The 15,928-nt window shown below is 31.7% G+C and overlaps 1 protein-coding gene across 2 annotated transcripts in view; it reads left to right on the top strand.

Annotated features, from left to right (window-relative positions):
* The window catches only part of LOC132929473 (zinc finger protein 235-like), a 91,232-nt gene extending 79,215 nt beyond the window's left edge, over positions 1 to 12,017 (top strand). The window contains exons 7-8 of one of the 2 annotated variants that reach the window (XM_060994850.1): positions 6,213 to 6,296; positions 10,441 to 12,017. In XM_060994850.1, coding sequence (XP_060850833.1) covers positions 6,213 to 6,296; positions 10,441 to 10,679 — 323 coding nt within the window. In that variant the 3' untranslated portion in view covers positions 10,680 to 12,017. The remainder of the gene's footprint in view (positions 1 to 6,212; positions 6,297 to 10,440) is intronic. The other variant, XM_060994851.1, reaches the window with a different exon arrangement.
* The last annotated feature ends 3,911 nt before the right edge of the window (positions 12,018 to 15,928 follow it).

The raw sequence follows: 15,928 nt of genomic DNA, 5'->3' as shown, positions 1-15,928 counted from the left end.
CCGAATTGACCGCAGTCATTTGTCATGTGTCCTGGGCACGCGGTCGACGTGTTCCGTCTTTGTCACAACGATTTCGGTATTCGTCATCGCCGACGCGTAATCGTATATACACGTACAATTGCTTCGTATAGTCGATACCGATCGCCGTCGTCTGAGCATCAACCATATTTTAATACAAGCATAACATACCAGTTTATTTCTAAACAGTAAACAATATGTATGTATCATACAATCATCCTCGGATTTTCCGAAAACCTATAATATTGTCTTGTACAGGTGTTTTTAAGGGATGTTGCAGAGCATCACCACCAACAGATGACAACGACGATGGTATTAATATTTATACAAAATTATAATGATATATAAATCGTGCAAATGTTGCTTTTGTGTTAATAGCACAAAATTTATAATGATCAATATGTATATACTAAAATCTCATTATCTAACCAACACTACCCCATCTATGTAGACACCTATTTTTTATTTAATATATTTTTGTCATGATATATATACTTTTCAAATATTTTTTGTAATAGTGAAAATTATATAATAATATTATTATATAGGACAAGCTATAGACAAGCTATAGACAAATCCACACACGAATAATATTATTCTGTTACACTGACGGAGTAACTCGGAGTAACTATAGTAGGATAAAAATGTTGTTTTCTTAAGTGTTTTCTGAACTTGAATTCGGACACAGTAAAATTACCAAGAATACAATATTGTACATAATTGCAACTTACAGTGCAGGTTAGGATAGTATTGCTGATTAGCTGAGGAACTAGGAGAACCAGCTGAGCCCTATTATACGTACTTACTTATAAAAAACGCGAACTATACATAACTACACCGAGACGAGATAATAACAATAACAATAACAACAACAATGGCGTACCTATAACATATATATAATATTATGTGTATGTGTGTATAATAATTTATCACGTGTACGTATCGGTCGCAACTTCGCGAGTGTCTTTCGGATACGAAAGATAGTAATAATAATAATGATAATTATATTATATTGTTAAGCAATTATATAATAATATATATGGTTATATATTTAAACAAAAAATTGGGGCGAAAAAGCACGAGTACTATTTACTGGGTAAATAATAATAATAATAAAAAAAGTGGTTTATAATAATATCTTATTGTGTGCACGCGCGGTATGTGTCTCTCCTCATAGTCTATGCGGTTCGGTTCGGGGTGAACACTGCGCAGTAGTCTCTCGTCGCATAACCGTAACAGCGGTGCTTGGGCAAAACGAATAGTAAAGAATATAATAGATGTATGTATATGCGACGTGTCGTATACAGAGCTATTATTATATGTATATATTTATCAATCGAGCAGGAGCCCCGCGAGTAAATTAACTTGTAATTGCAGTAGGTTCATTAACATAAACACGGTCGTGCACCGTTCACTTATCTGCCGCTTACATCTGCCCTGCGTCCCATATAATATATTATACACAGAGAGAAAGAGAGAGAACTAGCGATGAGAGAGGTATAATATAGGTACGTGTGTATTTTAACGTCGCCGTCGTACACGCTAGTCGGTAGATTGTTATTGGCCGGGGCTGATTTACGCGTGACACACGACCCGTTCTCGTCGCCGGGTAATTATTATATATTTAAATATCGTTCATCCTGCGCCGTCAATGCTGCCACCCGATGGAATGTTTCCTGCGTCGTTTGAGGAAGTTTAAATTCTACTTACAATATCCTATAACCTATGCACTTCATAAGTTAGTTCTTTAGATAATTGTCTCTCGGATTAGTCGAATTCAAAACTCCGTTTGCTTCCCTATTATCACATATTTTAAAATTAAATATTTACGTACAATAAACTGCAACTGCAACTGATAATACACAGTATGAAACTTTGGCGGATGCTTCCAAAAAGTCGCATTTCTCTCTAGGGCGACTGCTACTACAGCAGGACCAGCAGGTGTCTCCTCGCTTTTCGTGACACCTGCTACTCGCACACGCCCCGACAAGAATCTAGTGTCCGTTGACTTATTATTATTGTTTTATTAATAGAAATTACCAGTATATTGACCTCGTCATATGTTTTTTCCACCCTATTCCGTTATTATTAATAAATTATATAGGTTCTAATTAAATTTTAATTATGAATCCACGTAGGTATATGCGCGTACTTACATCTTTGGGGTGGCCAAACAGAATTTAAATTTGCAATTATATTATATTAACTTAATGTAGTGAGTGTGTCTGCACAGTAAGTATGACTTTTAGGAGCTTAACTTGACTGAAACTGTTTCGATATCTTTGCGCAAATCGACATTATCAATCGAAACCAATGTCCATCATTGGGATTACGCCCGTCGACTACACCTTACTTTATTTTAATACTATAGCTGAATTACCCGACTTCGCCCGTGTGCAGTTTTTGCTCTCTCTAAATGAAATTCTTAAATCAACACATGTTGTGTTTTAAAGAAGAAAAACAATTATTTTACTTAATTCTATGAAGTGCTAAATAGTAGTAGTAGCTGAATTATAAATAAAACAGAAATAATAATAATAATATTTACAAATGATTCTAATGATTTTATACACATATTGTTATTAAAAAATGATTCTATAGTTATAATTATAATTTGTATAATTTAACTTTATTTATGAATATTTACTAATGATTCTATACGTAGTTGCTCAATTCTAATATGGCTTAAGTCAAACCTCTTGGTATACCACATTCAGAGTTTTATTTTGTGGTGCATATTATAGTATTATTATTTTTTGATAACTCAATTTATTGAGTTATATAGTCAGTGTTTTACGCCTCGGAACAATTCATATCTAGTATCTACACACCGATAAAATACACACATAAAAAAAAGTTCAGGCTGCAGGTAGCTGGAAACCCTTGGGCCGCACCATATTTCTGTATTTTCCGTATTTTCCGACTACTATTGTTATTATTATATGAATATAGATATACAAATTACACGTAAAAATTTATTTTTACCGATTTCAACCCTTTAAAATCAAAATTTTGAAAATCGGACGACGTGGTGACACTCAGTAAGGTATTTAAAACAACTCAAACAACTCTGTGAAAATAAAATGGAAAAAATTTAAATAGCGTCGTCACAAAATGAAAACATAAAAAAGGCCTATTCTTTTATATATATATATATATAAAGGATTACATAATAATATTTCAAGCATAAAAAAACCTTTAACACAGATAAACGCTCTTTGTTTGGATTTATCGTTCTGTTTACGCAGCGGCGCTTTACCACACACACACACACACACACACACACACATCCCTGAACGGAAGACGTCCCACGCGCGGCTACCGTGGTACCTTGTTCGATATCTGCAGTAGATATAGTAGCGGGCTGACTGCTGCAGCTACCGCTGTTACAAATTATGCACGCGCGTGATTCGAAGGCGTCCGCGGCATATGAGGGGCTGGACAAAGTCATCGGACACATGGGTGTGATGGAGGGGTTGTGGGGGGAGGGTGGTCAAACCCGTTCTCCCCTCGGAATAATAATTACCGTCGTAATTTAGCTATACGTATACGCTCCGGCCCGAGCGATCCGACCTGTTCTTGTTTATATTCCTTATATATTTTTTTATATACGTTTAGGCACTAGCTATTACACACACACACATACCTATGCATAATATTTATTATAATAATATAATATAGTCTATCTTCTTTTTTTAGCGTGTACCTATATAATATAGTAGCCGTGTACACGTAATGAAACGTTATATTATTATCGTTATTATTACTATCGGCCGGTACACAACAGCAGCGTACATTTATTACACGCATATATTATTATAATATTTATAATATTATTATTGAAATAGTATTGCGCGTGTGGAAATAATATTGATATTAAAAAAAAAAACCTGATACTAACACTCCGACTGTTTCCGCGTCCGCGGTGAACATTCGAGAAATATATACTGGTCACGTAGGTATACGATAGCGATGATGATGTGCGTGGCGGTAGGTCGACGGGTGAACATAAATAATTATAATAAAGCATACAACGTTAGTATAGGTGAAAAATCAAAGTGAAGAAAAACACGATCGTTTGTTACAGCCAGATGATAGTAATGCGATTATGAGTCTTATAACGTTGACGTGCTGAATAACGCCTATAACATGATATGTATATATACGAATATATAATGAGGACGAATATATACGAAGACAAAACGAATATATCGAATGCTTAGGCATACATACGTATTATTATATATTATTATTATTAATTATACACTTCTCAGATCCCACTCACAAATATGTTATGAGTTTAAGACTGATTATTTGCATGTTCACATAGAGTCATAGACCGAGCGATGTCTTTATTAATAATTTAATTTCGTTTTTAAATAAATTTCGCACGAAGGTAAACCTCCATATCACCCCCACCGGCCCCACCGCTCATATATACACCACTGCAAGTATCATATTTTGTATTATGATATAGTATATACTATATAATATTATATTCTGTAATATTGATGAAAGGACAATATGTGACCGACCGCAAAAACGGATAACGATCGTTATTATCATTACAAACATGCATTTATTTACTAGTTGCAATGTTATTCGGAAGTTTACTGTAATCGTCTGTGTTGATATTCCACATTGTAAATACTTGTTGAAGATGGACATATATTGAAAAATCGAAATTAACGTGTGCAAAAAGGAAACAACCAGCTAGACGGTCTTGCGTATAAGATATTATGATGGCGTTTGTGTCTACCCAATACCTATACGCAAATACACTGACAATATGTATATATGCATATATATTGTACTATGTATATTGGTAGTTGGTACTTTGTAGTGACGGCGGTGGAGGCTGCGACTAGTGCCATTCAAAACGACGACGATATAGCGCTGGGGGCGGGACGCGGAAATTTCTTCGCCTTATTATACGGCAACCGGCAGCGTGACGTTTGAATTGAACAATGCGATGTCTAATTAAAATCCTCTTGAAACGACCAGGACAACGGCGGTGGTGGCAGCGAGCGAACCGGCCCGATCGCAAATAATAATAATATTATTAATTGTTATTATTATTTATTATTGTAATATACTCTTTCACTGAGTTGATCACGTAGTGAAGCATGATGACAAATTGTTAAACAGATTTTTTTCTTTCTTATACACACACTATCTTTCTGTACTTCATAGTTCATTTACAAGTAAACTAGCAGCGCAACACCCATTGACAAAACATTGTATTATACACACATATATATACACTAGTAGTAGAATTCGTCTGAGAAAATATTAATAAATATAAAATATGGTGCTATATATGTATATATATATGTATCCTAGACTCTAGTCTTAATGTATACTTTATAGTTTAGGAGACAGGGGTAACTCGTCATCGGTTAGCTATATGAATTAATTTTACACGGCTTAAAGCTATACATTAACTATCTCTAGGAAAAATGTCTGAGATTCTTGTTAAAATCGATGGAGTAGTTTTTGAGTTTACACGCTACAAGTATACAAACACAGTAATCAATGACAATAAATTATGTAAAATAAAAAAAAAAATCAATTTTCGTAAGCGAAAACGATATTCATGTGTGAACTACCATACGTATAACAAATTAACAACCTATATGAATTGAAATGCTATAAATACTCTCCGAGTCTCGAAGAATTTTAGCGTTAAATTTGGTACCAGTTGGATCAGTAGTCTCTAAATCTATAAACCTCATCCAAATATACATTCGTTTTAATATATATATATTATGATGTATAGTGTATACTATATATATATATATATATATATATAAATATACAGAGAGAGAGAGAGAGAGAGAAGCCTATTCCATGTGTATATTCCATTATTATTATGGACTATGGTCCACCACTTTAGGTTTTCTCTCGGCGTGGAATCGTGATTATTCCGATCGGGATAAGACGATTCGACGACGGTATAATATTCTAATATATTTTAATCCAAATTAAAGTTTCGCCTAGCTCTAGTTTATATAAAATACTCATCACGTAGTATTATCAATTATTTTTATTGACATGATGATAAATGCAGTCTGTAGGTTGTTCGTAAAGTAGATATAGTTATCTACTTTAGACAAATTCGAACACGTAAATAATATATAATATTATATCGAAAATAATAGGTATATTAACGGTTGTATTTTTGTTTGTTTTAGGGGACAAACCGCACGCTTGCGAACTATGCCAAAAGAAATTTGCTCTCGCCTGCAACCTGAGAGCACACATGAAGACCCACGAGAGTGAGTACATATATTATCTGTAATAATGACCACATCATCGATTTTAAGTTACGTCTGACTCCGCCGTTCGCGATTTGTTACCTATATTATCTTTAAATTTGTTATAACATTGGGCCCCCTTGGAGTTGTAAATGGAATGGTAGCAATTCGAGTTTCGACGGGGTCCGTAATCCATCGTATGGAGGGGATTGTCTTTGCTCCCTTTATTTTTCTGTTTATAACCTACTTTATTCGCTGTGTGCTCGACACAATCGTTGTATATACTGCAGTATACACATATCTACCATGCTATACTCATAATCTAATTGCCCTTATATACGTACGTATATAGTTTATAATATATATCCATCTCTCCAGCCAAAATTACCAACCGATTCATTAGAGTAGGTAACAATATATATATATATATATATATATAAGGGTCGACGCCGTCTTGTGCCGCGCGCGGTATAACATGTAATTTCCGCAACCCAATAACCACACTCGTGAAATATAAATACGTGGTACCTATATTATATTATAACTATCAGCTATACAATAGAGTTGAATGTAGAAGTATAGCCCTATAGCCGAATCCTAGCTATTATATATAGTTACAGTATTATTATATTATAATTATTGTTATAACGTCGCCTCACAATAATGTAATGAATAGTCGTGCGATGTGTTATTATAATTTATTTTATTTTTTTGTATCTGGCGTAAATTGGATGGTGCAAATGTAGCGCTTATACCATCAAAAAATCATAAATAGGTATATATATAATTTCTATTTTCAAAAGTTCTATATTTGTTTATTAAACAACTATGACAACTATCAAGTATATACTGTATACAATTATAATTTTCGTACAAGTAACTTTTTTATACTAATTAGGTACCACTATAGGTAAACAATTTTTGAGTGACACACATGACTTGAAGATAGAGTTGGGAATTTTTAATAAAATTTTTAATCAAAAATATAGCAAAATTTCAGTATTCAGCAATTAAAAGCAAACATAGAAAATATAAGACAAAATTATATTTAAAAAGGTTTTCCATTAATAACAGTCATTAAAAATGTTCTTAAACATACCAACGAACACAGCCAGTGGTAAACGATCGTTTTCTATATCTTAGAATACTATCTAACTAATATCTACTTTACAACTTGAAAAAAGTTATAACATTAATATCAATCGAGTAATTGATAAGTTTAATGCAATATGTTTTGAAATAGGACACAGTAGTTGAATCAGTTCAAAACAAAAATATTTAATTTTTTTTTTTTGATGTTATAATAATAAAGTTTTTACTATTAAAATAATTCAATATTTATTTATTTATTTTTTAAAAAGAAAATTTGATAGAGTAAAATAAATTGTTTATTTAGTTGGTCGTGAACATGTTTAGCGGGAATTTATAAAGGAAGTTGGACTATTGGTGGGTTAGAAATTAAAATATTTCTCTGCACCATCAGCAGTTGAGACTAATTTACAACACTCGTCGCCTGTGAGTAGTGAGTACGATGATGTAGTTACAGCGGTTACTATATAATAGTCTCGAGGAATCCGCGTGATCATATGGTTTATATTGCACATATTTTTATTATTTCTCATTGAAAAAATAGGAGACTTACCACTTTTAATATAAAAAAAATAATCACTATGTGTATTATAAATTATTATATTTTATCGTTTTCACGTAGCACAAACCCGGTATTGTCGAGCCTGCGTGCAGTTTTTACGCCAGTTCAACCTGCCTATAATAATTATATACATCGCACGTAATATACACGATTATCCTTTCAGTTAGTATAGGAACATTTGGAACTATAATAATGTATGTTATATATTATATACGATATATTTATATTATATAGAAACGACGATGTTGCCGAGTGTAATAAACAAGCGCGTTAGGAAAGTTCAAAAACTTATGTGTAATAGTTTTATAATTTTTTTTCTCGTGTCTGTATGTAGGTACTTTTATTGACTGCAGACTATATAATTATTATCATATACCTGTATAATATACCGGGGAGATCGAGTTTTGGCCGCGACCGAAGATTGCTTTTTGATTTTCGATCGACGAACGATCGCGATCGGCGTGGATAAAGCGGAAGAGACGGGCGCAGGTAGTATAGGATGTATGATGACGACGATGATAGTATTATCATTATACCCGCGCAACTGTAACAGGCGGGTGCGGTAAACGATTCACGTATCGAATGTGGCGAGAAATCCTAGTGGCGAGTGTACGCAAATATATTTATTAAAACGGAATATTAAAGCCGACGGAATGACGACGGACGGGAAATACATACACAGATCCGGGTCGTTTACATATATACGCACAGCATATTAATTTATTATGATTTATGTAGATTATCGTACCAAATGCATACAATTTTCTATACGCATTATGTATCCACTATCCAGTATTAAAAGCCATAGTAAGGAAAATATTATGTAGTGCGTATCATCTAACACCGCCGATACATCAAACGATTTATTTAAAATGTATATTATACCTATCAATATTATAACGAATATCTATAGTTTTACTTTTAATCCGTGAATTGCAATTTCAGTCATTTAATATTATACATCAGTATTCAAATGTACAGGTGATTACAGTTATCATCCGATTTCCACAAATTCGTGGTTTAAATCTTAAATTGTTATTAATTGTATTAGGCGTATTAGCCATTAGGCAATACGTGCGATTTTCGTTATTGCTGAATTGTGATTTCTTTGATTAGATCAATAATGGCAAAATTGGATGTTTTGGAGTGTGAATATGTAAATTTATACGCAGGCATAAACGCATGACTTTGTTTTTTGGACTATGAATAGATAAGAAAACTGAGAAAAAAATGTTATTACAAAAAGACTAGACAGAAAATTCGTATATAAAATATTATATTTAATCCAACCTACTAAAGGAAATGTGCGTCATAATCGATATTGTTAGTTATTAGTTTTTGTTCATATACGTTTTTTGATATTTTTAGGATTTATTTTTCTTTTTTGACAGCCACCTGCACTGTCTGCGTCACTATCATGAAACTCAAATCCATTATGTCGTTTAATATTTTTCTTGAAATGAATTTTTTTTCATTTTTTCCCACCGTCACGCTGCCGCCATTCATATACACGCTTTCACGCAAACGATATGTTATTATTATTATTTTATATTATATACAGCGTGTGGGCGTCGTTTGCCCTCACGTAAACACACGTTACGCGCATTTACGTGCGGCTAAGTCTAAAACCTATCGTAATACACCGCCGAAACGATATGTACCACGCACGTTACTGCCCGCAAACAGGGTGGTTCGAGCCTTTTTTATACACCGTATTGGCGAAATCCGTATTTAAGGTATTACCTTTTCCATGAACCGGTCTCATGTGTTCGCCGCGAAAATTGTCGTCGCATTTATCTGTGGCGCCTGTATTTTATTACTAATAATAGTAATAATACTACCCAAATTAATAGACATCGGCGTACATTTGGTCGTCCTATTATACACGCACTTACGCCCACCGAATTACCCCCTTTAGGTATATAGGCGAACGAACGGCGACGGATAATTGGCGACCTATAAAAAACACTTAAACCCTTATAATAATATAATATATATAATACACTATACATATAATGATATATTTATTTTATATAATAGCCGAGGATCACAACAAAGGCCCTATATAATATATATATATTATACATATATATCCATTAGACTCTGTCGTCTGGTGGGACTGTAGTATACAATATCTAAAAATGTTTTCCAAAAATCCCTGATCTCTACAAAAATCGACTAAGTAAAATTGATCAGAAAATGTCGCATTTATAAACATTATTTATATTCTATATGAATATAGAAATGTTAAAACGTTGTATAATATGTACCTATTTTATGATATTATAATAATATACACACGCGTTACGAGGTTTTTTTAAGTATTTCAGTCCCGTCGAACCCCAGTCCTTATTATAAACCATTATTCTTAGGTATAAAGATAATATATACGCTCACACCGCAGTAACTGTTAATAACGACAACATAATATATAATAATGACGTTATCTCAACGAGATCTCACGTGCAGTCAAACTGTATATTAATATATTTTTAATTTGTTCGTTTTCTGCAGGTGAAACGCAAGAGGAGTGCAACAAATGTGGTAAGGTGTACATGGCACCGGAAACGGACAAGGGTCGCGGCGGCGCGTGTCCCGAGTGCGCTCCGTCATCGCATCACTCCCCGACCGACGCCGCATCGGCCGCTGCGAGGAGTTCGCCGCCGGACGAGGAGCGGTCTTACGGGGGCGATTCTGAAGACTGTTCGTCGATGGGATCCGCAGACGACTGTAACAGTAGGGGCTGCATATAAACGGCTGCGATGGTGCTGTGACGTGGGTGGTAGGGCGTCTCCGACTACCGTCTTCACGGATGTCGCACGCGCACCCTTAAAACACGTTAATATATTATTAATTAAAATTAAAAAAATACCGATACGGAAAAACTATACACAAAAATACGATTCGTGTGCATCGCATCGCACTTGCCGTCGTATACTTGTTTCCACATGTAACACACCTTGTCGACGACGAAAGCGACATCAACGGCGACAGCGATAATATCATATTATTATCTATTCTATGGATAAAATAATATCAATAATATCGTCATAAATTATGCGTATGCTCGACGACGGAGAAACAAACAAAACATACAATACGCAACAGAGCACTTAGGCTTTTATCGATTTTCGTGATTTTACGACCAGGTTGAACATAATATTATTATTATTATTATTATTATAAGAACGAAAAAAATTTTACGAGTTTTCAGAGTAACAATGTCGTAAAACAAACTTAATTAATGTTTCGGCGCGTATTTTTATTTTTCGTATCGTTTACTCATCGTTAATTAATCTGCTATCTGCAACTATCGCATATTTTTGTATGTTTGCTGTGTATAATATATATATATATATATAAATATTATATAATATTATTTAAATGTTATAACGCGCCGGGCTAAAAGAACGAGCGTTTTGTATTATTAAATTAAGAAATAAGATTATTACTATTTACTATTATTACTTATCATCATTATATTATTATTATAATTATTATCTCATTATCGGTTTGTATAATTTAAGGAATTGACGTAATATGTCTTCGTTTTTTTTAATTTTTTTTTTTTTATCACAACCACGGTGTACAATACTCTGCCACTCTAATACAGGTGTAGTGATCTTTTGACCGTGATCGATCTACAATTACAATGTTATAATATTAAACGATTAATGTATATTATTTTTATAAGTGTCACAGCGAATACGTTCTAAACATACGTATTACTGCGGAGTCGCACTCGTGTGTATAATATTAAATATTATATTATTATGTATATTGTAGTATTTTTAATTCTAGTCACTTTATTATTATCATCATTTATAATTTTTTTCATGATTATTATTCACTATATTTATATACAGTGTATATTTTATTTGTTGTACATATCATATTATATATTATAATAATAATATATATATACTTTTGAGTTAAGTTTTTAGTATTACTCATATGAAGAATCTGTGTTTTGATGAAAAAAAAATTGAAAATAATATTTATTATTCACGTGTAAAATCTATATACTTACTAAATGTATGTCTTACAATACATTTATAATATAATATATTATATACATTTTTATTTTTTAACATTGCGTGATTTTTAGTCGTCAAGTACTTACCTATTATCCACTTGCACCAAGAACGTCCTCTATTTTTATGTTTTCTGTCGTCAGTGCAATAACAGAAAACGTACCTACATACATATATTAGGTATAATATGTATATATATATATATACACACATAAATTAATATATGAAATCAAGTCGTTGCTAGAATTCCGCGAGCAAACCGATATTCTACTGAATGAAGTATACCAAAATATACTCGTAAACAGCAAAGGTCATATTTCAATATTTCTTTTTCGTATCCAAACCCCAAGATGCAAGCGACGATCCGTACACAAAATCATCAAAAATATATATAATATATATACAACATATTAAAGTCATCCGGTAGATACATAACAGACCAGACTATGTGACAGTAAGTACATATATATATACCAATGAATATACTCGTCACGTTTACATATAATATGTATTATATTATAACGTATAATGAATAATATTACCAGTTTTTTGTGTTTTGTTGCCGTATCGGTTTCGAAATTTGAATCCGATCTGTCGCCGAATTATATTTTTTACGCGTCGTCGAATAGCACGCGTGCGCGTCAATAACGTCGACATACATGAGAGAGTTTTATAATAATATTATTGAGAGTTTATTATTATCTAATAGTAGTATTAATAACATAACACATATATATTACATTTTACATGAATTTCCTCTTGAGATGACACAAACAACGTTTTTCTTTTACACGCGTTTTGGGGGTTTTAATCGAGAAAAAATGTAACTTTTATTCTTACCGTTTATTTCTAAATTTTGAATTCCACTACACATCGTCTGCTATATTACAACATTTTTACTACAAAATAAATAATTGTAAAACTAACTAATTATTCAATTAATTATAATATTATTTCTATAATTCTATATTATATTTTGAAACGAACGCCACCGAGAAGAGGAACACCCGTATTAAAATAAGGATTCTGATCAGAGGAGCACAAGATGCAATTGTACGATTCTAACTTTAAAATATAAAATAAAAATAATTAAACATTAATATAATTTTCACTATATCCCGAGCTTGAATTCTCTGTACATGAAATGCTACATAGCGCTACATCGGTCTAAATAAATGATTTTTAGCGAACACGGATGATTATTATGATTATACAAAGGCTGTGAGTTGAATGCATTACAACATCAAAAATAATGGCCAAAATTTCAGTTTAAAACGTAATAATAAATCCAAAAATTCAATAAAATAATTACTAAAAAAACCCATAAAAACTACAAAATAAAAGTATCAAAATTGAATTAATTATTATATGATTCAAACCTTTCTAATAAGAAATCTACGTTTTCATATAGGTTAAAAAAATACACTTTACTACAAATTTACAGGTTATTCCATGATCTTAGTTTTCTGTTGACCATTCGTCAGGAAACCTTTAGTGTCTGTATTCACAAAGAGAGAGATAGACAAATGCAAATATTAGAAAAGCACGCGCCTGTGCATATGATGGTCCGACGAATGACATTACGTCATTACGAAGATAATATACAGTTTAATATGGTATTATACGCATAATAAAAACGATAGTAAGCTACTAAAGTAAAGCCAATGTATATCAATATTTAAGAGCACACTAAATGTGGTAAGTATAATTTAATTTTTAGTAAGAGTAGGATTATTTTTATATAGGTATATTTAAAAATAAAATTTTTATTAATATATTTTTAATATCACACTGTTGTAGAATTTCAAATGTGATTCCTATAAAACTTCAAATTTGAATATTAATAATAGAATGTTAAGAACCATAATGGAACCAACAATAATTCAATATAATTGTAGAAGATTTCTAAAGTAAGCTGTTGACTTTTTAATACCAAATTCACGGACATATCGTGTCTTGGCTTGGCGTGATTGACTCCGTATCCCGTCGGTGACTTTTATCCCAACTAATATAATATTTTTTTAACATACGATTTCAGAAAATCATCTTCACTACTTAGGTATAATAATTGTATCATAAATAATCACAATATTATATAGCTGAACACAAAATATTGTTAACGAGAGTTATATTATATATTATATTTCCAATACATATTAAAAACGAAACTACCCAAGCACAATTATTGAACAGTTAGTAATTCATATTAATACTTTATAGGTTTGCACACATTTTTAAAGCAATAATTGAACAATCTACATGAAATAAAATGAAAAAACACATTAAACCAGTGGGCTTAGATTAGGTAAGAAAATTCAAAATACTATTGTGAAATCTATAAAGATTAGCGTGTATATTATTGAATTTATCACGCCATAAAATGAAAATTTGTCCGAATAACATATTTCATTCCAATGGATAATATTTATATGACCTGCTTTATTTTGGACAGACTGTTTTTAAACACATTAGATTTAATAACATAAATAATAGGTAGGTACATACGTATCTAATACTTCCTAAACATGCAGTAGTGCCCGCCCGAATACTATATAATAACCCGTTGTATCTGGAATCAGACTTTCTCCCTCACCCCAAAAAAATTATAGATACTAAAATTCAATAGTTATTTTTAAATTAAAAAAGTGTTAATAACCAAAATTAATAAGTGAAAAACGTGATTGGTTTTTAAATCAATATACTCAATAATCTTATATATTTGCAAGATAATTAGTCTTATGTATTTAATAATGATAGACTGTTATCAACCAACAGCAACTTCTGTTGACCTCGACCTTAGACATTCAACGTCCTTAAGTATAAATGTAAAACGTTTGTTTATAACATATTAGGCATAACAAAAATAATAGATATTTAATTTCAATAGTTATAACGTGTACTTGCTGACCAGTAAGTTTTAAATTATTATTTTTTTTTGTTTTAACTAAAATTATACCTTATAAAGGCTTTGTTATATTGTTGTTGAACGTAGCGTTTGATATTTCATAATGTGTTTTACAACTTAAACATAGTTTATTTTTCACATATTGTATGTACAATTTACTATCTTATTTTTTTAAATTTGGTTAAGCAACTCTATTTTCATAATATTGTAAACCATGGACATAAGTGAAGAATTATAACGCTCTAAATGATTCGTATTCGTATTTAAACACAATTATATTTGACATAAAATGTATGAATATTTCTTAGTTGGTGAAATAATTTGTAAAATAGTTTTGTTGGTTATTCTTAAAGAATTACAGATACTAAGTTGTATATTGGTGGTATTAACTAAAATTTTGAGAACACATTTTGACGCTATCTAATATTATTTTGTTGTAATCTATTTTTATAATAATATGAATTTCATTGGGTATATGCCACGTACACCAGTTTCTCAGCATATATAAACGTATTAATATTATTATTACTATACCTATTGATTATAGGCTACATGCAGCTATGGTAAGTCGTCTCGAGTTCAATAGGTTTTATAGATGGATAATGATTTGGCATGAGTTTAAATTGAAATATTTTAATTTTTTATTACACCAGCCATATATTTTATATTGTTACCTAGCTAAATATAACATTCTATGTATATTATGTACAGAATAATATACATACATAATGTATGTATTAGAGGAGCGGCGTGTTGAGGTACCGGTCCGGACGCCGACAGCGAATCATATTTCATCGAGAAACGATGTAACGGTGAACGCTGATAAATAATATTATATATGTATTATAATAAAATAAAACGCGATCTATAACGCCTTAATTATCCGCAAATCCGATCGTAACAATATTTTAGCCACGCGGAGCATAATATAATATTAGAATAAAAGAGAACATAAGAATAACGATAAAGCGCAGTAGTTTGGATCGGATGAATAACATTTTTTTTCACGATTTATTAACTCAATGCTCATTTTGTACTATTTAATAAAGTATTATCATATTAT

This window comes from Rhopalosiphum padi, chromosome 4, assembly GCF_020882245.1.
Source record: "Rhopalosiphum padi isolate XX-2018 chromosome 4, ASM2088224v1, whole genome shotgun sequence".
Taxonomy (NCBI): domain Eukaryota; kingdom Metazoa; phylum Arthropoda; class Insecta; order Hemiptera; family Aphididae; genus Rhopalosiphum; species Rhopalosiphum padi.
The sequence above is the reverse complement of the archived record's forward strand: the minus strand, read 5'-3'. Positions and strand labels throughout refer to the sequence as shown.